The 26685-nt window shown below is 42.7% G+C and overlaps 3 protein-coding genes across 12 annotated transcripts; all 3 read right to left on the bottom strand.

Moving 5' to 3' along the window:
* LOC108413418 (homeobox protein Hox-B3-like) lies at positions 1-24227 on the bottom strand. Of its 10 annotated transcripts, none has more exons than XM_017685923.1 (5): positions 24100-24227; positions 7979-8099; positions 4512-4563; positions 1365-1867; positions 1-651 (listed from the first exon to the last, which is right to left on the bottom strand). In XM_017685923.1, the coding sequence occupies exons 4-5, from the start codon at positions 1783-1785 to the stop codon at positions 59-61; spliced, it is 1014 nt and encodes a 337-aa protein (XP_017541412.1). In that variant the 5' UTR covers positions 1786-1867; positions 4512-4563; positions 7979-8099; positions 24100-24227; the 3' UTR covers positions 1-58. The 10 variants fall into 10 exon arrangements, with proteins under 10 accessions (XP_017541412.1, XP_017541411.1, XP_037400119.1 ...); XM_017685922.1 differs by lacking the exon at positions 24100-24227 and adding an exon at positions 20655-20711; XM_037544222.1 differs by lacking the exon at positions 24100-24227 and adding an exon at positions 11777-11868.
* Positions 12550-14827, bottom strand: hoxb5b (homeobox B5b). The gene is made up of 2 exons (XM_017685928.2): positions 14065-14827; positions 12550-13597 (listed from the first exon to the last, which is right to left on the bottom strand). Exons 1-2 carry the CDS (start codon positions 14654-14656, stop codon positions 13350-13352), a joined length of 840 nt encoding a protein of 279 aa, XP_017541417.1. The 5' UTR covers positions 14657-14827; the 3' UTR covers positions 12550-13349.
* Positions 15503-18016, bottom strand: hoxb6b (homeobox B6b). Its single transcript, XM_017685929.2, has 2 exons — positions 17018-18016; positions 15503-16338 (listed from the first exon to the last, which is right to left on the bottom strand). Exons 1-2 carry the CDS (start codon positions 17412-17414, stop codon positions 16085-16087), a joined length of 651 nt encoding a protein of 216 aa, XP_017541418.1. The 5' UTR covers positions 17415-18016; the 3' UTR covers positions 15503-16084.
* Positions 24228-26685: the final 2458 nt, after the last annotated feature.

Below are 26685 nucleotides of genomic sequence, written 5' to 3'. Positions count from 1 at the left end.
AAACGTTTGATTTGTTTAGTAAGGGAGCCAAAGCGGCTGAAGAGTAAATTAAATGGCTTTAGAGCTGAGCAGAGGACCAGGATTTGCGATTCAGACAGCTTTCGTGCTGCTCAACTCTACTGTGAGACAAAACGTGTGAAAAATGAGTAAATCTGTGGATTGGGGGCGCGCAGGAGGTCATAAAAGCCCCTTGGTTACCCTCCACATAACTGAAGCAGCCGTGGTCATTGAAGACAACACCATCACCATCATTTACAAATGGAGAGTTCGAGTCATTTGTAGATCTATTTCTCTGCGTGTGACACCAAGAATCCACGCGATTTCGGAAAACCTGGCTGCTAGTGGACACACGGCTTTGAGGAGCGCTAACAGGCTGAGAATTCAGAGTCTCTGAAGGCGGGTTATTAACGTTCGTTCGCAGGGAACGGGGCGGGCTTGCGTTGGGAGAGGGGGGCTTTCTTTTCAGTTTATTGTCTTTTTTATGTTTCATCCTTCGGTTCTGGAACCAGATCTTGATCTGTCTCTCACTGAGGTTCAGCAGACTGGCCATCTCCAGGCGCCGAGGCCTGCACAGGTAGCGGCTGAAGTGGAACTCCTTCTCCAGCTCCACCAACTGGGCGCTCGTGTACGCAGTGCGAGTTCTTTTGGAGCCTGCAGAACAACAGAACACGAGCAGAACGCACTGATTAGCGCTGGAACCAACGAACAAACAAACAAATAAATGAATGCATGACCAAACTGCTGTCTATGGTAGATTCGATGATTCTTTAGCAAAGGTAATGGCTCTAATATAAGAACTATTATAGTTTAAATGGTTATTTGCATGGTGAAAAAGTTCTCCACCATGTTGCATATGGCTCTACAACCTTTTTGAAAATGGTCTTATATAGCACCAAAAATGGTTCTGCCATTGTTACAATGCCAACAGTGGTAGAACCCTTTTTATTACTAAACAAAACAATGAACAGAACCAATGACTTTACTAGGGAACCCTTGCAGAACCATCGTCTTAAGCATGTGTACTGTATTTTCTTTCTTCTCAAAAACACTGTGGACTATCAGAAATAAAGCGCCCTAAATGGTTCTTAAAAAGTTTCACGTTATGTGGACGTTCTTTAAACTTTGTGTTCTTCACACGTCGCACATCTGATCGAATGGTTCTTCAAAAAGCCATCTATTGAAACATTCTTCAAACAATCAGTTCTTCAAGTGGTTCATCCACGTTTCTCCAAAGAACTTTATTTACACTGACAGTTTACTGGTCATTAGGTCCTTTTAAAGGCTTTAAGCGTGAAGTTGAGTAATGCTAATAATGCTATGCCTGTTCATGATGTATAGTGACTTCCAGCTGTAACTTCACCCACCATTAACAGAAGCATCGCAGAAGCTGTGACTTTTCTGTTTGGGATTTCTCTTAGACTCTGTCATCCAGGGGAAGATCTGCTTGCCGTCAAAAGTAAAGCTGAGCTTTGAAGCAGTGCTGATGTGGCCGCTGTGCAGAGAGGAGCTGTGTAGCGCTGGTGATGCAGGGAGATGGAGGGGTGATGCTATAAAGCTGTGGTGAGATTCACCGGGAAGGCTGAGAAGAGTAGTGTCCTCGCTGCTCTTCTTTAGGTGATTCGGGGTGTCGTTTCCAAGGTACAGTAATGGACAAACATTCTTCTGTCGGTGGTCTTCCCGGGGAGCGTCACTGTGTCCCAACGTGCCGTCACTCTGAAACGAGGCGCCGGAGCCGATGTTGTATAACTTGCTCTGCATTGTCTGGAAGGGTTTCATTAGCTGCATCGCGGCTGTTCGGGCTTCTGGCAAAACACTGGCATCTCAAGTCACGTGATAGCTTCCTTCCAGAGGCCTCCTGGCAGGCGACCTAAAAGGTCAGAGCAGCACAGAGTATGAATGAGGAGACATAAATCCATCTGCACAGCTGAAAGAGCTCATGGAAGGGAGCGTGTCTTTCCTGCGAAAGAGACACTGGAGAAAAGATATGCATTGAATTTTTACGGATTCAAATGTGCATCAGTTCCAAATGGATGCCATATATCACACGAGCACAACTTGGTCGCACTGTTTTAGCACTTTTGCTCAAAACTGTGTTCATGTGATATATTTTGTAAATGAGGTCCTGATGCGTACATTTGAAACAAATACATTCAGTGCAGAAATTCCTTTTAATTTTGCAGCTATAAATAATATTGAGCCTCTTTGTTTTTATTATGTGGTGCTAACAGATGAAGATATGATTATCCAGATATAGCAGATATGAATCTATAACAGCCCAGGCCGCTGTTAAGCTGTAGTATTTGATGAGACTGGATTTTCCTGGCATTTAGAAATTGTCTTTGAAGATCAGCTTTTTGTCAAGCCTGAAACTGCAGCATGTGTAACACACAGCGCTGAAGATGCGCCTCACACACCGAGTATATGTTTTCTTGTCAAAAGCAGGAGCGTTTGAACGAAAATCGCTCACAAACGCGAAAAGACAGGTTTATTAACTGTTACTGGAAATTTGCTTTTATTTTCCACAGTAAAAGCAGCCTGTAAATACAGACGGTCTGTCAGGAGACGAAGAGAACAGCCGTGTTTTGTTTAGAATGTTTAAAGCTGGAGTGGCTCGTATACCAGATTTCAATAGGCCACACATTTAAAAACGGTTAGTCCAGATTTCTTTAGTAAAGAAAAGAACCACGAATCATGTAGAGAACCATTTGCATGCTAAAAACGTGAAATCGTTCTTCGCATCGATGGAGAATGTGTTGTATAGAACTATTTTGAAAATGGTACCAAAACGGGTTCTGCTATTGTTTAAAAAAATGTTACGATGCTGTTCTGAGGAACCATTTCACCATTTTCACCACGCAAAGAACCATTTAAGCATGGCCTAGGTGAAAAAAGAGTAAAGAATAAAATGAAAATTAGCAAATATATATATATATATATATATATATATATATATAAAATACACCTTATTCCGCGTTGTCTTTTTTAGCGACGAAAATAAGACAAAAAGATTTCACCTTCTTCCTCGTTTTGCAACCAATTTACTTAATAAAGATTTATTTAAGTATTTAAATGTTACTGCGGTGAACCGCCTTCACGACTGTCGGCAGAAGCCGAGAAACAGACAAGTGGAAAAGGGACTGCACAGGAAAAGAAACGAGGGAAAGGGAAAGAAGCGACGACTCTGAAGAAAGAACAAAGGGTCCTGAACTCGTGGTGAACTCTAGCTGAAGTAATATGGTGATAAATCACCCGGACATATCCGCCATTCACAAACTGAGTCTATTCCAGCGCGCGCAGCTCGCTCTCACCCCGCGCGGCGGAGAGACTTCAGCTCCCTCAGATCAGCGAGCGATCAGAGATCTGATCGAGCTTTTAATCCCTTACTCGATCAGAAAGATCACCCCCTCACTCACACACACACACACACACACGGCTCCTTTCACTCCTCCAGTTTCCTCCATTCACCTCCAGTCTGAGGCGATAAAATGTCATAGTTACACCTTAGTTGACTGATAGGCGACTCGCTCGATATCTAATTGCTTATAAAGTGGATACGTTTATTCATAATAACAATTTGGTTTTCTATTGTTTTGTTAAAAATTTGATTGAAACATTTCTGCAGATCTGCTCGCAGAGAAGCTCAGAGAACAAATACACTGAAAACAGGTGCTTGAATTGCTTAACGCATGACTGAAATGTGTTAAGTGGTTCTAATGAATAAATTGTTCTGCATGAACACAATAATTTCCAAAAACGCAAACTTTAAAAAAGCAATTGTGTTGATGTGATAAATTTCCTTTGTGTTCCTTTGGGTTTTTATTGACCCAACAAAACCATGAACCAATTTTAAGATCAAATGAACTTTAAAGATTCAGATGTGAGCGTCAATGGGTTAAGTCCACTTCGAATTACAGAAGGCTACGTGCTTGTATTTATCAAGATACCGACTGAACCAGGTTTTTCTGAAACCTAATGGCTATTAATGTGTATCCACAGTGTTTCTAAAGCCTAATAATGGCTATTAATGTGGATCCACAGTGTTTCTAAAGCCTAATAATGGCTATTAATGTGGATCCACAATGTTTCTAATGCCTAATAATGGCTATTAATTCGGATCCACAGTGTTTCTAAAGCCTAATAATGGCTATTAATGTGGATCCACAGTGTTTCTAATGCCTAATAATGGCTATTAATTCGGATCCACAGTGTTTCTGAAACACATTCATATCCGTGCAGGCACTACTGATGCAGGATGAACATACAGCAAAAGTGCCTGTGTGTCTTTCTGTTGCAGCGCTTGATTTCAGCTATTAGACTGTCCAACACAGCACTTACTCTGTATCTCTTCAATCTCATCACATAAAGACGCGAGGTTTAATTTGACACGCGTTCAATCCACCATCAGATCAAAGATCAAGTCTGTTCTTCTCTCAGCTTGAATGACTTAGTTACTTCAGTGGCTCAACCCAGTTTTACATCCCAGTTAAACAAACTCCATTCAGTCTACTCACCAGCAGAACCTCTGGAGACTTTATGCAGGAGAATCCCACACAGGGCGAATACCTGGAGGGGGAAAATCCGTTAATCAGGGCTGCCCACATGAAACATTAGCCTGGAACACTGTCCTATTTTTACCACACATTTTTGCTGAACACGCCCCAAACAGAAGAACAGAACAGTGATAACAACAATAAACAGAGTAAAACCAAGCATACAGCCTAAAGGACCACGGCAGACTGGACAGCCCAACTCAGGAGGGTCGTGAAGCTCACAGGAGGGAGACGCACATGATAAACGGACTGAACGGACTGAAACACAAGACGGTTGGACAGCAGACCGAGCGAGAGGAAGGAGAGGGGCGCACTGTAAACGCTGATCGAGGCAAATGGTGCTGTGTCCCAGAGTAAGCAATCGATAAAAATTGAACTGCGAATCAAACAAAAATTAAGCAAGATCAGGATGTTCTGCTAAAGCAGTATTGACGTTCTGGACAAAATAACGATAGGGCCGAGCGTCCACACTAACCAACCCAGCCTTTGTAATAAAAGTAATATAAAATAGATAAATATTTTAATATATATATATATATATATATATATATATATATATATATATATATATATATATATATATATATTAGTAATAAAAGTCACAAAAATATCACACAGTTGTAGTACTGGACGATAATTACAATTAATAATACCGAACTTCATCATCATCATCATCATCGTCGTTTACCGCTTAGTCCAGATAGGGCCGTGGTCGAACTTCATTATAATTATTTTTATCATTAGTCATTTTCTAAGTAAATACTGACCAGATAAGCAACCTTTTAATTCCCACTTGTATACTTTTGCACAGTATGTATATATATATATATATATATATATATATATATATATATATATATATATATATATAGTGTGTGTGTGTGTGTGTGTGTGTGTGTGTGTGTGTGACCCTGTCTTTATGAGGAATATTCTAAATAATACAACAGGAAAGATTGCGTTTAGGGGCTGTTCTTTTTGCCAGGTGTTGAAGAACAATTTGTAATTTTAGCGCAACTAACTTGTCACCATGAAGAAATCAGTCGATATGGCGTGAAGGTCTTGAATAATCGTCTTTCTGGAGTTCTCCTGGTAGTCTATTGTAATTACTGAAGATGAAGATGAGAGACTGCCGCCGTCCAGAGTGGTGTTCAGATCAATTCCTTATTGGTCTGGAGGCCTTTGATCTCTCAAGTGTTCGGCTCTCCTGCTCACGCGCACTCCTCAGTGAGGGGTTAATATCTAACTAAGGCAACCAGCCTGGAGCTGTGACGCCCTAATCAGACATCTACATTAAAGAATCCTGTTTCTGTTTCACAGGTTTCTGTGGTGGACACTCGACCAGGCTGCTGGCCTGCAAGAACTCAGAACCGCTCTGCTCCTGTGCAGACATTTGTCCAGGTTGTAGGACTGTAGGCGATTCCAGTCAGTCTGTTCAGAAGCGATACGTCATGCGCAGTGACACGTGTTTATTAATTTAATAGGTTAAAAGTTCTTCACATTCGCTTCCCCCATCAGGAGGCGCTCAGGTCAGTCAGACGCTAGAGTTTACAGACAGGAAGTCAAAACATTTGTGAGAATCATGCATTACTAGCTATAAATCAAACTCCTGACACGATTATTCTCATTTAAAGGGGAATCCCACTAATTCTTTAAAATGTCTGCATAATTGAATCATTAAGACGTAAACAAAGTCATTCAGAGTGGTTTGACGTGAAGTGCTCTGTTCTAAAGGAACCTGCCTTATCTGAATTATTTACAGCGGTAGTGATAGGAACCAGACGTCCAAAGAGTTTAACGCCTCTAAAACCTAACTTTCACGGAGCCCTTCTGAAATAGTTACAAACACGCTGCCTGATGCCTGAGACGTTCTTTAGCGATAGTTTTGAGAAGCTTTTGCAAAAAAAGAGTCCCAGATTTACCACTATTTTACCAGCATCAGCATTACAGCAAACAACTCAGTGTCACGCATCGCTATGGATCAGAGGTTTCCCTGGACTCCATCTCGCAGAATCCTCTGGGAGATCCCATGACTCCTGACCCTCCACCATGCTCCAATCACAGATCTCTCTCTCCTGAGTACTGATCTGTTACACCCGCGACCACTCATTAGCTGTATATTGACTCACCTGTTTATGCCTGACCCGTTTTGGGTTGTTTTTGCCTGTTATGTTTGTGTTTCTTTACTCTCTGGCCTTTCTGGATTTGACCTGTGCCTGTTTTCTGAGAACGAGTTTGATTGATGATTCAAACAGTAAAGCATTTTTTGGTCTTTTTATCCGCGAGCGTCTGAATGGTTCTGTAACGTTACACTTAGAAAACACGTCTAGGTTCACTGGAATTGCTTATTGTCACCGCCTGGTTCTCATCACCACCACTGTAAAGAAAATAGAGTTTTTAAGTTTATCTACAATTCATCATTTACTTTTCAACAACTGAATTGTGCAGAAATTATAAATAATAATAATAAATTACAACTATGGTAACGCCACAATAATCATTCACTATCACTGTGGCCTCTTTGTTAGGTCGGAAGGAGAGGCCTTTCAGAGAGCCCACCCTTACCATGAGACAGCTGCCCTGTACCCTTCTGAGTCACGTGACAATCAAGCAGGTGATGCCCTTTAAATTTGTCCTTACTACCGCACTTTAAAGCCCACTGTGAAGTTCAGCGTGATGTAAAGATGTATCATTCTCACAAGGCCAGTGTCAGTTCCACATGTGTGCCCTATTTGTATTTATCTTTCTCTTTTTGCATTGTATAAAGGGTGAGCTCCATTATGTCAAAACGATTTCTCTCAATACTCTTTAAATACGTGCACAAGCATCAAAAAAGGCCATATATTCAAAAACAATTAACTAAGAGGATAATGCAATCTATTATTGTTGTTTTAAATAAAATATTTCTTCGCTTTGAAGCAGGACTTTGATGTTGCATGCGAACAGTAAGTTTAGAAACACAGTGTTAGCTCCTCAGTTTATGCAAACTAAACTGCAAACAACTCGCATGTTTTCATTCGTTTTTGCAATCGCAAAGCCACAAGCTCAGCCTGCAGTATAGCTCCGCCCATTCATGCTGAAGTTATAAGAGGGGTTTCCGTCCGCACTGCTTTTTAAACTAGTCACCCTGCAGGGCAGCCAATCAGACTATAGCTCGCTTAAATATAACCATACTAAAGACACAGTAATAAAAACAGTGTGTGTAAATATTAAGGGATAAAGAGAGGTTGGAAACTGTCGCGTAAAAATGAACACCAGTAGTCAAGAGGGAAAATAAAATAAAATACAGGGAAACTGGATGTGGCTTCTTCAAAGACATTAACATCTAAAAGTGAAGGCGTTTTCCAGGAGAATGGATACAATTGCTCATACAATTGGCATTTTCAAGGAATGCATGCATATTATTTAAATACTACTCAGTGAAAAAGTACCTGGTCTGCTCCATATTTCTTTCTCCCTTTGGTTTCAGAGTCCTGCGGAGTTGGACAGATGTTGCACGGAAATCTCTGCTCGGTGTCCGTCCTGTCACTGCCTCTTTGAGGTGTTTGTTTGCTGAAAAAAACAGAAAATATAGGACATGAATAGAATTTCTTTCATATAATCAATTTCAAAACTCCTAGTCCGTCCCTCTTCTCCACCCCCAGCCAAGCCATCAATGAATATAATGCAAGGTTTGATAAAGACTACGTTAAGTCAGCCTGACTGAAAGGTATAAAAGATAACAGGTAGGTATAGATTTCTGAGACTGTGTAAGAGAAGAAAAGGCAGAAATGTGGATGTTTTGTGCTACTTTCCCGTTAATCTATATAAGAAGGGCGACGCCAACCAGCGTACGAGCCAAACTGGAGCACAGCACAGATGGAGAGCTGGTCAAATAGCAGCTCAGTTTTATGTGGATGGATCCTCACAAGAAACTCACAGCCCTCGCACATTAGACAACAAAAGCACCTGTGTCTGACCAAGGCTCGTCCAGCTGTGTGAGTGTGTGCTGTCCCCTTCAGTACGCTTGGAGCTCTTTAGCAGTCCGGTGAGTTTCAGTTATGGCTGTCATATGTGAGAAAACATACTTTGGGAAAATTTCCAAATGCATCTGACCTGCATTTGCATTTCCTGCAACTCAGATGTTACAGCCTGTCAACACTCAGAAAAAAAGGGCAGTGAATTGTCACTTTGCTGGTACCTTCAATAATACGTCTACAGCACCTTTAGTTCGGGAACATAACTGTTCCATATTGCGTTGTAAGTTGTCTTGCCTCAAGCCTTTTTATTGTATCGCTCTGTTTTAAAACATTAAGGTATGAAAAGGTACAAATATTATCTTTCTTCTATCTAAAGTACACCATCAAACTTTTAACAGTTTAAAAATGTACCTTTAACGGGGCATTTACATTGTTTGCACATTGATGAAAGAAAAATGTCCCTGCACAGAACCTTGTTATCTGACAGTCTAGGCCTTTACTAATGAGGGTCAGAATGAAGCGGAAAAATGACCAGAAGAGGCCAGAAACGACATTCACTCTTCCAAATCGACGCTGCGTTTACATCAACTACATACTCCCCAAGACGCGAATTTGTGAATAAATAACGTTGCACACAAATTCGGATCTACAGGGTATATATAGATGACAGATATCTCCAGTCATGTGACTGATATGAGCAACAAATTGACCCGAGCGAAATATGTCCGAGTCTGACCTGCCAAGCTGACAAAACGTCACAGGCTTCTGTAACAGTGCACATGAGTGCACATAAGCTTATGGTCAGAGATAATCTTTCCTCTAAAACAGGCTCTCAGACCAAATCAGTGGGCCTAAAGAACAGCTGGTACAGGTCTCGGCGCAGTGCTGCGCTGTTCAGGCTTCTAATGAATACAGTCTTATTCCAAACAGCGCGTCTTCTGTTTCTGATCAATACAGACCAAAAACTGCCGCTCATATATTTAACATATTAGGTTACAAGGCCGTGAACGAATTAAAGCAAACTTACATTTTCCCTTTCACTCTTTGTTTGTCCTGCGCGCGCGATCCCATTCATTTTTCTCCATCTTATCTCTGGGCTCGTCACCGCTCAAATCGTAAATCTGTAAAACTGTACTGGCGTACAGGCTGTGATTGCTTCCTCCTTGACGCACCGCTCCGCGTTCGTGCAACTGGGAAACAAACCGAGCTGCTTTCGAGATAGCAGAGAACCTTTTGGACGCATTACAATCGATTGAGAATGAAAAATTAAAGATAAGCCTGAGCGCGACATCATTGATCAACTGCATTAGGCATCCTGCTGCCGCGCCCTGCCATCGCTTTTACCAGCTCCATACAAACAAACACGGAGCACAGGACACATTATTATTATTATTAATAATAATAATAATAATAATAATAATAATAATAATAATTATTATTATTATTATTATTATTATTATTATTGTTGTTGTTATTATATATATATATATATATATATATATATATATATATATATATTTGTTTTAATACTATCTGATGGACTCCAGTTTATAGAAAATAGATGTTCCTAATTTTGAGCACTGAGAAAGCTTTAGTTGGATAGGCCACTGCAAAAAAAACTGTGCATCAAATTTATGTAAATGTATTGCACGCTAATAAAATGTGCTACGTCAGCATAATTCTTCCCCGAAAAGTAAGTGCGCTGAACTCTATTTATGTTTTTGCATCGTGTAAACTCTACGCTCTGCTTTTCGCTGCACTTCCAAGACAACGACGTCTTGATTTAGCTGTTAAGAGGAGCCGCTGTGTAAGTACGCAATATTATTTGCAACACGCGCAATAGTATTTGCAACGCAGTGTGGGCATCTGTGTTGTGACCTGCCATAAAGTGAGAATCGTGCCTTCGCTGCGTGACCTTAGGATGAACTCAGATCCCATTAAACGCGCGCAGAGCGGCGTGGCTCAGGCCGGGTCATTAGCTTAAGGGCGTTTTTGAAGGGGAAAGCAGGCAGCCTCAGTCAGAGTAATATGTATCCTCCGTTTATTTCGTTAGTGATTAGTGGAAGTTCTTGTTCAAACTGCGCGCCCGGTCTATATAAACGAACTACAGCTCGAGAGCAGTTTTGTAAGGGTTTCCAGTCGTGTATGTGCTGGGTGTTCATCCCCAGCCTTGGAGCTGCAGCAGAGAGCTCCATGTTCGAGGGCGCTGCGCTGATGGACGACAGACGGCCGAGGAGCTCGGAGTAAGGCGGGCTCTGCTGGCCACGAAGCAGCGTTACAGTATACACGACCACCAGCTCAGTCTAGAGCTTACATTTGATTTACACTCGATGTGGGTCGTAATAGGTACAACATGAATTGTTCCGGGGTGAGAATTATATACGCATAAAATATTTTGCGTCCATGCAGCGAATCTGGTCTCGTTATACAGTCTCCCAAATTTGGGCTATATACAGACAATATTACAGTAGAAGAAATCCGAGGTCTAATGACCTCCAGTCTCAGTGTAATGTAATGTAGTGTAATCTAGTGTCTGTGTTTTTGGAGGCTGCAGAGCTCGTCCTGGCAGATTGGCACGGAGCTGGTGGTGAGCTCTGGTAAGGCATGTGTTCAGCACTAGTCTCCTGACCTCGCAGTGATCCCTTCCCAATGAATAATTGATGAGAACAGCGCGCAGATTACCCCTATCAATATGCAAAACACATTATAGTAGTACAATGAGACTTTAATAGTCATGAATCGGGCAGCCTCGTGCATTGCAAGAATTTGCTGCGATTACATCATGTTTTCACTTCCATTCTGACTGATCAGGGTCTCTGATCAGGCTGCCTGAATTTCCCAAAATAAATAAACAATTATTTCTTCCCTCAGTGATCTATTTAGACCTAGTTGCATTTTTGTTTGTTTATTTTTTTGTTTTTTTAGAAAAAATATAAACATTTTCTAGTCCACAATTCGTTAGGACCAATTTATTACTTCTTAATCTGTCATTCAACGCGTGCTTGTAGCTGCTTTTATAAATATGAGAGGACAATATCGGCAAAGCACATCACTCAAAACATTAATACTGCCAGCCAACGCAGTGCGCTGATAAAAAAAGCATCCACAACTCTAAAATACAGCCCCTTCGACAAACGAGAAAGCACTGTAGTCCATATCTAAGCGGTCAGACGGAAAATATCTGGGCCTCATTATTACGGTGCAAACTGCAATTCTCTAAGAAAAAAAGAGAATGAATTAAATGTACATACAGACAAAAGTGAAACTTACTCTGAGCTGTCCGTCTGTCTTTCAGTGTCTCCCAAAGCCTTCAGAAATTAAAAATATTAGTAATAACAGTGACTAGCCATGTCAGACTGGCCGAGGTAGCTGGACTACTATAGCACCCCACACGGCGTCCACAACCTTTAGACTCCCGCTGAAGCAGTCAAACCGTCACTTTCATTCAAGAATGTGAATTATGTAGCACATTGTCAACCCCCAAAACCATAAAGCTAACTTTATGGACCTCACGTGACTTTTTAGCGCTGCAGAGAACTACAAGGCCATGTTATAGACTGGACTTCGCGAGGAAATCACTGAAGGCTGAGTCTGATATTTCTGATGTAAGATTATTCATGCAGTTTTATTAGCACTTCCTAAGAGGCGCAGTTCCACTTGACCATTTGACCATGTCGAGGTAAGTTTATAGGTTTAGTAGTTATTCTGAAAGCGCTGTGGAAAAACAGCTTTTTTTTCATGTTACAGCTTGAAATTCCCTTTTGACATTTTACATTTAGAACGGGCTTATTATACCAAACGAAACGGAATGAAGCGGCTCGATAAGTCAGGGTTAGGTCATGAAATCAGGAGCGTCTGCGCGTTTAGTCCAGTGTTCTTCAGGCCTGCATCCCTCAGGCTGCAATAGGTTGAAATGCAGAGCAAAACGATAACCATGAGCGCATGAACGTTGAAGGGGAGGAGGTTTGTAAACTTGACCCGCCACTACTGATGGTCCTACAGGTCCACCGCGCAAGCAAACACTCAAGCCAGCATAAGACTGAAAGAAACTTTATTTTTCAAATTAGAATGACCGACCATTTTTTTATTGACACAAATAGAAAAAAAAACTCAGCTGGCAAAATGTCCAGCATATCAATGTTAAAACATGTTCCTCGGTTTTTTCTTGCGTTTTAACACGGAACACACACCACTCACACAGTACAAATAAAATACTGGACATCAAACATATTTCACCCTTCATGGAACATTTTACGAGCCCCGAAATGTTTAGATGCAACATAAAGTACACAAACGTAGGCTAAGTGCGAATATAGATCACTTCTTTTCTTTTCTTTTCTTTTTTTTCCTTTATATATTTCCGCAATGTGACTATCCTATGCAAGAAATGAACTTCATAATAAACGCGGCACAAGCATAAATGTCCTGCAAAAAACTGGAAAACGGTCTACACTGACGTTTCTATACAAGTTTATAAGAGTACAACAAAGTTTTCTTTTTTTCGACTATCGCCTCTGATATAGGTAGTGCGCGTTGTTACTGTACAATATTCCTGTTACAGGTCTGGAGTTGCACACAAAGAGCGTTTACATGGAACATGCTTTCTTCCACGAAAGTATAACCTTGATACGTAGCATTTACACTTATTTCATGGCAGCTGGAACCAGGCTACCAGTAGCCTATAGCCTATATGTGATGGACAATATTCAACGGCTGACAAAAAAATGTCGTGTTTTACACCGAGTTACACAGACAAGTCGGATGCCTGATAACGCCAAGCAGGGAAAGAAAAGGTGCAGTGCGATAACAGTAGTCGAATATTTTCAACTATGGTCGAACACGGTCAGTTTTGGAAAGCGCTTCCTGCCGTAGCCAAACTCATGCTTTTCAGCTTATTGTCCTTTTTCCACTTCATCCTCCGATTCTGGAACCAAATTTTAATCTGCCTCTCCGTGAGGCACAGTGCGTGGGCTATCTCTATCCTCCTCCTCCGGGTCAGATACCTATTGAAATGAAACTCTTTCTCCAGCTCTAGCGTCTGGTAGCGAGTGTAGGCAGTTCGAGCTCGTTTCCCATCAGGTCCAGTCATATCTATGGATATGGGTGGGAAAAAAAGAGAAATCAGCACCATGAAGATATTATAGGAACCGAGAGAACTGGATTTGGGCTGCTTCACCGTGTACTACACCTACACCAGCATCCAGATCACGGAACTTTGTCTTTCTCCCTATCGCTGTTTGATCTTAGCTGGATCAGAAAGCTATAGAAGTATTTCTGAATTGAAAATATTAACCCCCCCCCCCCCACCACCACCACCACACACACACACACAGATAAATGTTAGAATCGTAAAGGTGAATGACAAAAAAGCCCAATTACTCCGTTTCTCCCCTGCTGCATCAGATTGTTTATCTAATCCATATCTTTACCATCATTTCGCATCACTGCTTTTAATGATCGCTTTTATGACTCTCGTTTTACGACTTTTCGATTGGAGAGCAGATTTATTCGAGGCCATTTCGCCGCGCGTAAATCAAAACAGCAGAAATGTTTACTACCGTGACTAATGTGAAGTTTCCTCATCCACGGGAATATCTGTGGCGTTTGACCGTCGGCGGGCGCCGAGGTGGAGGTAGCCACCGTTTCTTGCTTCTGCGCTCGCGGGTTCGGGTTGCTCGGCTGCGCGCCTTCCTCGGGCTCCGACACCACGCTCGTCTCGTCCGTTTCCACGAAGTGCGCGCTGTTCGTGCCGCCGCCGCCGCCGCCTCCCGTCAGCCTGCTGCTGCCCCCGGTCGCGCTCTGTTCGGAGGACGGAGATGAGCCTTTGAGGCTCAGGCTGTCGGTGTTGGCGCACGGCAGCGGCTCCGGAGACGCCAGCGAGCAGCTCGTCTGCCTGTACCGCGCGTCCGCGCCGGGGCTCGGGAAAGCGCGGCCGCTCTCTCCGACGCCGCCGAAATGGGCGTTGTTGTTGCTGGAGCGGTTCACGCTGAGGTCTATTCCATTGTAGGTGTACCCGAAAGAGCCGGGGTGCATGCTCGTGGAGTCCCTGTAAGAGCCGTTCATAGCGCCGTTAGTCCCATAATTTAGTAACTGATAGTCGGAGCCATTTGGATAGCGCCCTGAGAAGGAGTTTAGAAAATAAGAGCTCATTTGGAGATTTCTAAAAGCCTTTCTTGATGAGCAGGTCTCGGTCGTTAAAATCCCGCGCAGCACAATTTATGATGGAAAAATGAATTATAGCAATGCACTGTACTTCGTTTTTGCCATGTATGCGGCCAAATATGGGAGCGCGTTAGGGCGTCACGTGCCTTTGTTGACCAGTCGTAAATTCTCTCTGATGACTTCAAGAGGTAATTCATGCTCTGTGCTTACAAATGATGACGAAATGATGATCGTTAGATTCAACTCAGCGGTGCCTCCCCGTCGCGCGCCGCATCCCATGTTAGCAGAGGGCGTCACCTACTGGGAGAACTGCAAAATGCCCAAAACACCTGCACAGTCCTGCGCACTTTTCAGTCCTGTGTTACCACTCAGACTGTGTGCAACGACGCCCGTTTAAAAATGTGCGCAAAATTGTTATAATATATTTGGTTTAATGGTAAGAAAGGGAGCGTAAATGCGTCTGTTTAATATGCAATAGACTTAATCTCCTTCTTGTAATCCAGGGACATAGCAAACCCGTTCGAAACAACTTCCAAGCGTAGCAGTTATTATTTATTCCTATTATTATTTTATAAAAGTAGAGGAAATTATGAAGCATACATTTTGGTCTTTTCTGATCTTCATAGATAGATCATATCTAATGTACGCACATGATTTAAATGTTGATTTTAACAGAACTTAGGCCTTTTCTCCGACTCAGAGATTCATACGAATCAACATTTAATGTGGTCTAGATTGTATTAAAAATGTTAGCTCATGTTATTGCTTATATATTAATATGTTTTTCGAACGTCCTCAGCACTGCTGGCCATTCAACGCACACAAGCGAGCAGATAAACGTGGTTAAACATTTATTTTATTGACAAAAAATGGCATTGCTAACAAAGTTCACTAATGCTTTGCTCTTACTGCAACCACATACACAATGTGACGAACAAAATAAATAAAGCATGAGAGCAGTTCAACACAGCAGTTTAAACATCTCCATGTCCTTAGCCTCCCACTTCGCTCTGCAGGTCTCGGTAAAAGCTAGAAGGTGGAAAAACAAGGGTGCTGGAAAAGCAACCGTTCTTTTCCTGTCAGGTAATTAAAACAGGCCCAATTCCAAATATTATTAATAATAATAAAAATAATAATAATAATAATAATAATACACAAAGTTGGTCAAGGTGCCCTGTTCTCTGTCCCCACCGCCTTAGTGAGAATGATAAAGATGCCTGGTTTTAAAGCACAAAGCCGTCAGAAAGTCTCTGCTGGTGGCTTGTGGTCTCAACAACGCTTTAAACAGGTAGCTGCTTTCTGTTTGGGTAAATCTGTACATCTACATCAAAATACTACAGGCTACAACACTGTGGGGGGTAAAATGCTGGACTCGCTTGTTTGAATATTTTGCACAGTGCGTGTACTGCGGTGCGTTTATCCCGCCTTGCCACCATCCTCCTCCTCGCCGGCCTTCGCAGAGTTCATCACTTTGTTCTCCTTCTTCCACTTCATCCTGCGGTTCTGGAACCAGATCTTTATCTGCCGCTCGGTCAGGCAGAGCGCGTGCGAGATCTCGATTCTGCGTCTTCTGGTCAAATATCTGTTGAAGTGAAACTCCTTCTCCAGCTCGAGAGTCTGAAAGCGAGTGTACGTCTGTCGACCCCTGCGGCCGGTGTTTCCAGGCATGCCTGTCAGGAAGTAGAAGATAGCTTTAGGCATGTCCAGATCAGATATCAGACTATTATTATTATTATTATTATTATTATTATTACTATTTTGCTGCTAACAACTTTTTCGGCGCCTTACAGACTCCAATACATTTGGGTAACTGAAATGTTTACATATTTCATTGACAAAAGAACCCACACTCTCCCCTCACTCTCAAAAAACAGGGTCCTTCAAGGGTTCTTTAGTTTTATTTAGGACCATGAGTTCTATATAGAACCATTTCATGCTTATGTGGTTCTCTACGTAGAGAAATGGTTCTTCAGATTGGTGGAGAATGTGTTGTATATGGTTCTGTTGGAGGTTCTCTATCGCACGAAAAAGGGTTCTTGTATTGTGACGATGTCAAGATTGAGTCTGGAATGGTTCTATATAGAACTCATTGTTCTAAATAGAACCGTTCCCTATTCTAAAGAACCTTTGACCAACCAGTGCAGCCTATATGTCTGAAAATCAAAGCGCAGCTCAAAACAGAAGCCCAAACTCCAGGGAGGTCGTAACTGCTCCTGCTAACAATGTCGTTAAAAAGTGACAGATCTCCAAAAGCAGCCTCTGTGTGAGTGGGGTTGCTGCTTCTTTATACTGTTCTGGCTCGGAGTCGTTAGAACGACACCACATGGCTGAGAAGCAGAGCAGACTTACCGTTACACGAGTTCACCCTCTGCATCCACGGGTAGACCGGGGCGCACGGCTTGTCCTCGCTGTAAGAGTATCTGTCTGAGCTCTGCTCGGTGCAGTCCGTCTTGCACTGCTCCTGGTTCAGCACCAGCGAGTCCTCAAGCCCTCCGAGAGCACACGCGCGGTCGGCGGCGTAGTCGCACGCGCCCGCTCCGTTCCTGCCGAACACCCCCGCAGCCTGCTGGTAGTAGGAGGGCGTGTACACCTTCTCCTGCACATTGGTGGCTCCGAACGCAGTGCTCGGGTAGTGCCTTAAAGAGTCCGTATATCCTGAGGAGTATAACGGGATCTGACCCAAAAAAGACTCCTGTCCCCCGGGCAGAGACACGGGAAAAGTGGAGTTGACGAAGTAGGAACTCATTGGGTGGCCACGGTTTTTGTCCGAGGGTTTATGATTTGTTGTGTTTTATAGTCCAAGTGTGCTTTGCCATTACTTTATCTGAGGTTTGCTTTTAGCCGGAGGGGGGGTGGCGAGGTGCCAATGTGAGCGCGCAGGGAAACGCACCAGCTGATCAGGGTCTGGCCAATCCCGAGCAGCTCTGCTAGAAAAGCATTTAGGGAGGAGAAGGAGAGGGGGGGGGTCTTGTTGCACGGGATGGAATCCCCAAGGCATAGAAAGCCCTCGAATTTAAGAGTTTCTTACTATTTAACTAATACATGGAAATTTGAGGAAAAATACTTCAACAAATGTCGCATTAATGAGGCTCAAATTCTGCTTCGATCTGACAAGTTTTACAAGTTTCAGATAAAGTCCAGGCAAAGTTTACGGAATTTATAGCAATTACATTTCTCCACTCACACTTAATCGCCAAAAAAAAGGAAACAGGGAAATCGCTCTTATTGGACATTTGCGGCGTCGCTCGGACACCGAATCCACGGATATTTAGCGTCTAAACAAAACAGCTTCCAGGTTTATCTACATGTGCGACAAGTACAAAGATCTGATCCCCCTGTTCACAACAAATTTACACTGATATCCTGAATACAGCATTTATATTATATAACATCACTGCGAACATCAGCCCTCCTTAAACACTGAATTATAATAAAAAACTTCACGAAAAAACGTATAAATACAGCTCATAGGTAAAAAACAACTCAGACTCAAACTGCATCCCTAACTAATCTAGGTTTATATGTAGCTGCCTGTATTTTATACCATTCTGTGTAATGTTATAGTTTATATCCTTTTTATACATACTATATGCTTTTTTCCAGAAAGTAAAGGATTCTGTAATTCCAGAATTCTCGGTTTATTTCTGGGACTTGAAAATAAATTTGAGGTGGAATGATCTTCGAGCAGGCTGGTACACTCAACGGTAAGAGCAGCACTGCATTGGAATTCGATAGTTTAATCTATTTAGGGATCGTTACGAATAATTTGTCATCCAAGTTAAACCAGTTGTTCCCCCATATGCAGATTTTTATGTATATATTTGTCTTAATCGTTAAGCAAACATTTCCTTTAATGTGTCACACAGTTTACGTCACCAGTGCCAGGAAAGAGGGTCTGATCTACTGTAAGCTTTGTGACATTTAATGTGGCAGCTTTATTTTTGTCTTGCGATTTTATTTATTTATTTATTTATTTATTTGGTTAGTTATTTATTTAGTCACAAGAGCAACATTCACAATTGCGCGGCGCGCGCTTTTTCAAATAAAGCTCTGCGCATTTTAATAACAGGCCGTCCCGCAGGACTGGTTCTCTGCCCTTTTCACCGCTGTAGCCTTTTCATGTTTCTTTAATGTGGGCGCTGCTGTGCAAATGAAACGTTGTGAATGAGGATAAGCGCGGATTCGTCTGAGACTCTCAGGCCAGCCAAATAAAACAGTCCACCTCGCAGGCGCGTTTTCCTGCAGCCTGGACAAGACGGCGCTGTGCAAGGTCAGCTGAGTGAAAGAGAAGGAAATTACACTCACATCCATCTAAACGCCACGACCTCCACTCTTCCAAGATGTGTCTTCAAGGGCTTTTCGTAAAGGCAATGGTTCTATTTAGAACAATGGGTTCTAGTTAGAACCATTTTCATGGCTAAATATTTCTGTGCCTTGTGAAATGGTTCTCCAGATTGATGGAGAACGTGTATGTGGAAGCTTTTTCAAAATATTTCTACACAGCACCGAAAAGGGATGTTCTATTGTTGCAAGCTTGACATCGTAACAATAGCAGAACCCTTTTAGGTGCTATGTAGAACCATACACATCACTTTCTCCAGCAGTATGAAGAACGACGTCTCCATGCAAAGAACCATTTAAGCATTAAATGGTTATACATGTAGATTATGGTTCTGAATAGAACTGTTGAAGAACCCTGTTTTTTAAACGTGTGAGGAATGAAGAAGTGCGCGTGTAGAGGCAACAACGCAGTCTGCGCATGTGGGGCCTAAAGTCAGATCACACAAGAACACAGAGGCTGCGGCCCAGAAGGTGAGAGAAAGCTCCTTTCCTGTCTGCTGTCCTTGATCTGGCCTGATCTGTAGCCCGTGGCCTGACTGGACACATCAGCAGAGCTGACCGTTGCGTGGATCCACGTGGCTACAGGATCAGGCAAAACCAGGAAAACGGACTGTTCGTCAAAAGAACCTGTCCATTGGTGTGGTCAGTGTCGACAGAGGCTCGGTGTCTTCGTCACTAGATGGCATCCCAGAGCAAGAAATGAGGCACACTGCGCCATTACAGGATAAACAGCACCTTTTAGTAGTTAACCCACCGTTCACACTACACGAACAAAAGAGATTCAGCTCGGTTAAAGATTCAGAATCAACCGCCAGCTGATCCACCATCAGTCAGCATTTCAGAACATAGAAACACAACTGGACAGTGAGCCGATTTATAGGAGCCTACATTCATTAAACTTGTGCATAACGCTAAAACAAAAGGTGATCAACAGCTTCCAAGATGACCAAATGACTGGATTCATTTCTGAAATGCTGAGCGCATCCAAAGATACATGGAGCCACAACTGCGCCCATGCTTCATGATATGTGACCGTTATGAATGACCATGAAGAAGCGACCTCGGTTACTCAGTGGCGCAAAAAATATGAATGCATACATAAAAACAGCAATTACAAGAGCAGAAAATGGCAAAGATGAAAATATGAATAGGACAATAAATAACCACACAGCAGAGATCAACAAAGCCTCATTCAGTATCATTTAGGCAGCAATCATGTTCAGTTTTTGTGAGGAAAAAAACACCCGCCATTGCGTTCACAAGCGAGGTATTTCCAGTGCTAGTTCATGCTCTGCTGACCTGATCTGCCCAGCATTATCATCACATTCCCACTTGTAGACCTTTCAGCACAGTTAAGCTCGCCAGAGAAGGTCTAAAAGCACAGCTCTCACTTTGCCTTCTGTAGCTCCGTCAGTAGGACGCGCACAGAACCACCAGCATCCAATAAACACACACACGCGTTAGCATTTATGGAGGAACTCACACAGTCACTGCGTTCTTGCCTTGGTCAGCGTCCAGTACGTCCACCGTCTTCGCAACAGGCATGTCTGCCCCAAAGCGCCTAGCAGGCCCATCGTTCTCTTGGCTTACATAAAACACAAACATGCGCTGCTTAGCATCAGAGTGAACACACCCGGGGTCCTACCTTCTCCGGTCATCAGCAGCTCGCAGCACTTTCCCAAATTTTCCATTTGTCAAGCACTCTCGGTCGAGTAAGGTCATCAAAAGCGTGAGGCAAACGAAAAAACCCTCCAGCGAGTTGAGTTTCGACACAGTGACTGATCTTCTCTGAGAGGGGGATCCACTCTGACACTGCGGTGGAGATGCTGAGGGGCTCCAGCCATCTTCATACCCAGCTCGGGCGGTGAAGGTGCAGTTTGTGAGACAGAGCTCCATATTATGGACGAAGAAAGGCGTAAAGAGGAAGGCAGAGGTGTTACTGACTGCGCCCTGACCAAAAGAATGCTGCATTATATCCACTTGGGAAATCATAAAAAGTTCATGTTCACAGGGAGCTGGTCATGTGACCGCGCCCAGCCAATCACGGGCCGGAGCCTCACATAAACTTCTACCACAAAGTTGTAAATTTTCATAAACAACTGGGAGTTTATTGCTTTCTCTCCAGCAGAAGCTCGACAGGCGCCATCTTTTTTCGTTAAAAAAGGAGAGATGTTTGAATCTGAGCGCATCTCACTCCCCGGTCGCTCCGCCACCCGTGAAAATGCCCGTGATCTGTGATGAGTCATGAACAGAGTCGTGTGAAAAATTAAACGAACCTGTCTTTTTTAATCATTCGGACACTTCCCTGTCGGGTCTTAGAAACACGCGCAGGAATCGAAGATTCCCGGAGCGACGTTTCAGCATTTTGGAGAAAAACTAGATGATCTGAGAATTAAACCGGAGCGAGATTCTCCGTTTGGGCTCTTTTGCCGGATAAGCGGACTAGAAGAGCGGAGGATCCAGACAAACGGACGGTGTAAAAGCTTTTACAGCGCTGAACAGGCTCGGCGGAAACAAAGACTTCCTGTAAGAATAAACACTGATTTCCGACATTTATTGGGGCAATAAAACAGAATAACCCAAAAGCGGCTTTATAGCCCGGATCCTCCCGAAATCAGGCCACTTCCTTCAGGCCTGAAGGCGGCAGGGCCGACTAAAAGCTGAAAACAGGGCAGTTGGATTCTCTGAATGATGATTTGACGGACAGCTGCGCTGTTTGTGCGGCGTGTTCTCGGACTGGATGGACTTCAGCTCAAACCGTCCGCACAAACTGGAACATTAAACCCGCTAGAGTCGAGCCGAGGCCTCAAATCGGCCTACAGGCGGTCGCTCTGCAGCGCAGAGCCGCGATTTACCTGCAGCAATAAAAGACACAGATAGAGGTTTATATCGAACACGCCTGTGTCGTTTAGAGAAGCAGAGACTCTGTTTCGTTTTTTCCACACACACCTCTACGGTCTTTACTGTGGCCTGGTCGCCTTTTTAATTCATGATCAGCGGCCGTTTGCACTCTGTTCTGAAACAGCAGCGCGCGCAGAAACAACCAACTGCTACATTAACTCGAGGTCTTTGACTAAAAGTTTAGTAAAGCACTAACTTTATTCACACAGCTGTGTCCTCGAGAGACTAAACAGCTGCATTTACTAATTTATAAAAGCAATGAACAAAGAGCGCCTGCCCGAGTTTCTCAGATGTCTGGAGCTGTTTTTCCCTTGTTGTTATTTCGCTGCTGGTGTCTGTCTGGAACAAAAATGCACTATAATGTAGGCCGGATTTACTTCCTCAGGATCACTGAGTTATTGTAGTGTAAAATGTTTGTCTTACAGCGTCAACGTGATGAAAAAGCATCGAATTAAACAGACAGTGATGACGAGAATCCACAGACATACGAACATACCCTCTACTTTCATTTAGTTTAGTTTATTTTTTATATTTGTATCATATTATTTCGTTTTATCTGGCAACTCTGGTTTTGTTGGCATATTTACAAAAAAGGCTTATAATATTTTAGTGAAAATCCGCAGCAGGTTTTCATGATTGCGCTCTGTCAGCTGAAAAATCATAATAGTAATAGACAAAAGTCCGATTTTCAGGCGAGATATTTTAAATTGAGTAAGATCACAGTTTGCCCTTTGGCCAGACTGGACTAGATCCAGGTGTTTATTACGGTACATTATTATTATTATTATTATTATTATTATTATTATTATTATTATTATCAGATATAATTACTGTTGGTGTTGTTGGTGTGTATTATGGTTCTTGAGAGTTCGACATAATGTTCTTCTAAACGATATTAATCCGTCCATTACCAGCAACCAGAGGCAGCCTTTCAAAGCCTTTCAGGAACCCGTATGATTTTAATTTAAATGTCGTTATATATTATATTATATTATATTATATTATATTATATTATATTATATTATATTATATTATATTATATTATATTATATTATATTTTAGCTTCAGTAAAATTGATCAGTAATTAATAATGATAAATTCTGCCAGAGAACATACTTCTAAGATTTAATATAAGCTCCGCAGGTTTTTATTATACGTGGTCCAAAAGTCTCATTTGTTTTTTTAATGTAATTTTTAAACTGACGTCATATAACTACACACTGTATCCAAACTCAAAGGTCTCAGTTTAACTGCTCGTTTAATGAACACCAGCAGAACTCAGACCTGAACAGTTCTCTCTCTGCTCTTCACTTTCACTGGTTCAGGGATTAAACGTAATGCAAATAATATACATTACAAATAATAATTACGGTTTGTTGATTCACTGAAATTAAGTCATTTTTCAGAAAATGTTAACGCATCATTTCTGTTTAAAAAGACGTTAAAAAGTTGCTTTTCTGTTCCGACGCGCTGGCCTCAGTAAACAGACAGTAACTATACTCTAAATCGTGTTTTCTCTGTGGACGATCTGTTTACTCATTTTCACTTAGGACAAAAAACATCATTTGAACCGAAGTGTCCAAACCTTCACGCTCGGCTGTATATACGAGTAAATTGCATGATATTAAAATCTCAGGGTTTGTATATATTTCTTTGATATAATTAAACACGTATGTGACACTAAAACTGGCGACATGCAGGTTTAACTGAAAGACAACGAGTGTTGGAACATTTCAGAGCCAAACTGCGGTGTAAAAATGAACTTTCATAGCTCGAGAGGAAACCAACACACAGCTCTTCACTGACCCTGAGCTCAGACACGTGACCAAACATCTTATCTGAGATCATTTCTGAGTTATGAGAAATCTCATCATTCACATCCGAAGTTGACAAAACTAACAAAAAATCCAAAAATACACTCAGTCTTCACTCTAACACTGGAACCTTCCTCTGAAATCCTCATCGCGGTGTTTTATAATAGGGGGATAATCCCGTGGAGAGTCATTGATGGCCCAGCTTACTGAAAAGGGGACAGTTAGAAGTACAGACAACAGACCCCCGCGCGGGTCTGAGAGGTTCAGAGAGAAATGAAAGGCAAACTCAAATTCTAAACGGTTCTCACTCCATTCCTACACGTCATTTGGCGTAACCAGAAAGACAGCAGAAGAGCAGTGATCACGAAAACTCACCAGCTTCTCTCAGATGCGCCAAACGTGTCTAAAAGCTCGCAGATGAAATCCAGGGATAGATGTCAGAGGATCAGTTAACGGGCAGTCCATGATGAGCTGCCATACAGAGTGAGACTGTGCTGGATGGATGAGTCTGTAGTTGGTGAATGAGACTGTAGTTGTAAAGTGTGATGCGCCAGACGGTGTGTAAGGATTGGTGCCCTTTCCTCTGAGGACAACCCCCCCTTACAACCGGAAAAAGAGCAGGCAGGAGGAAGGAAGAGAGAAAAGAAAAACAATCAACACAAAAGGGATCTTTATTGGACCCTTTTCACATACGCTCCTAACAAGAGACAATAAAAAGGACAATCAGACCGCAGTCTAAGTGCTCCCATATACATCCAGCAGGGCTAGGAGCTTTACAGCAGGACTGAGCGGAGCCACTCAGTACGACCTCAGCTCACAGTACAGCCACCCTGATCAAACATTCAGCCAGTGATCAGAGGAAGCAGCACGCACTGATTCCCTCCTCAGTCCCGCACAGTCGCAGCGCGGGAGCTTGAAGTCTGAAGTGTTGATTTTACTGCAGTTTAACAAAAAGTGGAACACTGGGCATTAAAGATTTAGAGATTTAAAGATGAAATTATGTTAAATTAGAGGCTTCAGACACACACACACACACACACACAGACACTCACACCCACACACTCACACTCACACACACACACACACACAAACACAGACACACTCACACAGACACACACTCACACACACACTCACACTCACACACAGACACACACAGACACACACTCACACACACTCACACACACTCACACACACTCACACACACACACACTCATACACACTCATACACACTCACACACTCACAGACACACACTCACACACACACACACACTCATACACACTCACATACACACACACAAACACACACACTCACATACACTCAAACACTCACATACATTCATATACACTCACACACACTCACACACACTCACACACACACACACTCATACACACTCACATACACACACATTCACATACACTCACTCACACACACACTCAGAAACACTCACACACACTCACATGCTCAGATACACTCACACACACACACACACACTCAGAAACACTCACACACATACACACACATACACACACTCACACACACACACTCACATACACTCACACACACTCACATACACATCCTCACATAGACACACACACAATCACACACACACACACACACTCACATACACTCACACACACACACAGACACTCTCACACACACACACATATTCCCATACACTCATACACACTCACTTACATACACACACACACACACAGTCACATACTCACACACACACATACACTCACATGCACACTCACACACACTCAGATACACACACACTCACATATCCTCAGATACACTCACACACACACTCACACACACACACACACTCACATACATTCACATACACTCACACACACTCACACACACACACACTCATACACACTCACACACACACATTCACATACACTCACTTACATACACACACTCACACACACACTCAGAAACACTCACACACACACACTCACATACACTCACACACACTCACATCCTCAGATACACTCACACACACACACACACACACTCAGAAACACTCACACACATACACACACTCACACACACACACTCACATACACTCACACACACTCACATACACATCCTCACATAGACACACACACTCACATACACTCACACACACACACACTCACACACACACACACATATTCCCATACACTCATACACACTCACTTACATACACACACACACACACTCAAATACACACACACACACATAGTCACATACTCACACACACACATACACTCACATGCACACTCACACACACTCAGATACACACACACTCACATATCCTCAGATACACTCACACACACACTCACACACACACACACTCAGATACACTCTCACATACTCAGATACACATACACACACACAGTCACTCACATACTCACACACACACACACACACACACACACACACACACACACTTGCACAAACACTCACACACACTCAAATACACACACACAGTCACATACTCACACACACATACACTCACATGCACACTCACACACACTCAGATACACACACACACAATCACACACACACACTCAGATACACTCTCACATACTCAGATACACATACACACACACACTCACTCACATAATCACACACACATACTCACACGTTCAGATACTCACATGCACACACTCACATACAGTCACAATCACACAAGCAATCACACACACACACTCAGATACACTCACACACACACAGATACACTCACACACACACGCACACACTCACATACACTCACACACACACTCACATACACATCCTCACATAGACACACACACACACTCAGATACACTCACACACACATACACTCTCACACACACACTCACACACACTCAGATACACTCACACACACACTCACATTCACATTCACATACACTCACACACACACATACACACACACTCACATACTCACACACACACTCACATGCACA

The sequence above is a fragment of the Pygocentrus nattereri genome, chromosome 13, assembly GCF_015220715.1.
Source record: "Pygocentrus nattereri isolate fPygNat1 chromosome 13, fPygNat1.pri, whole genome shotgun sequence".
NCBI classification, from domain to species: domain Eukaryota; kingdom Metazoa; phylum Chordata; class Actinopteri; order Characiformes; family Serrasalmidae; genus Pygocentrus; species Pygocentrus nattereri.
The sequence above is the reverse complement of the archived record's forward strand: the minus strand, read 5'-3'. Positions and strand labels throughout refer to the sequence as shown.

Bases quoted from the DNA above. Each gene is read 5' to 3' on its own strand.
- LOC108413418 (XM_017685923.1), bottom strand. From the start codon at position 1,785: ATGCAGCTAATGAAACCCTTCCAGACAATGCAGAGCAAGTTATACAAC. The intron at 652-1,364 runs GTGGGTGAAGTT...GTTGTTCTGCAG, and splicing joins CTGCGATGCTTCTGTTAATG to GCTCCAAAAGAACTCGCACT.
- hoxb5b (XM_017685928.2), bottom strand. From the start codon at position 14,656: ATGAGCTCTTATTTTCTAAACTCCTTCTCAGGGCGCTATCCAAATGGC. The intron at 13,598-14,064 runs GTAGTAAACATT...CCATATCCATAG, and splicing joins GAAACTTCACATTAGTCACG to ATATGACTGGACCTGATGGG.
- hoxb6b (XM_017685929.2), bottom strand. From the start codon at position 17,414: ATGAGTTCCTACTTCGTCAACTCCACTTTTCCCGTGTCTCTGCCCGGG. The intron at 16,339-17,017 runs GTAAGTCTGCTC...ACTTCCTGACAG, and splicing joins GAGGGTGAACTCGTGTAACG to GCATGCCTGGAAACACCGGC.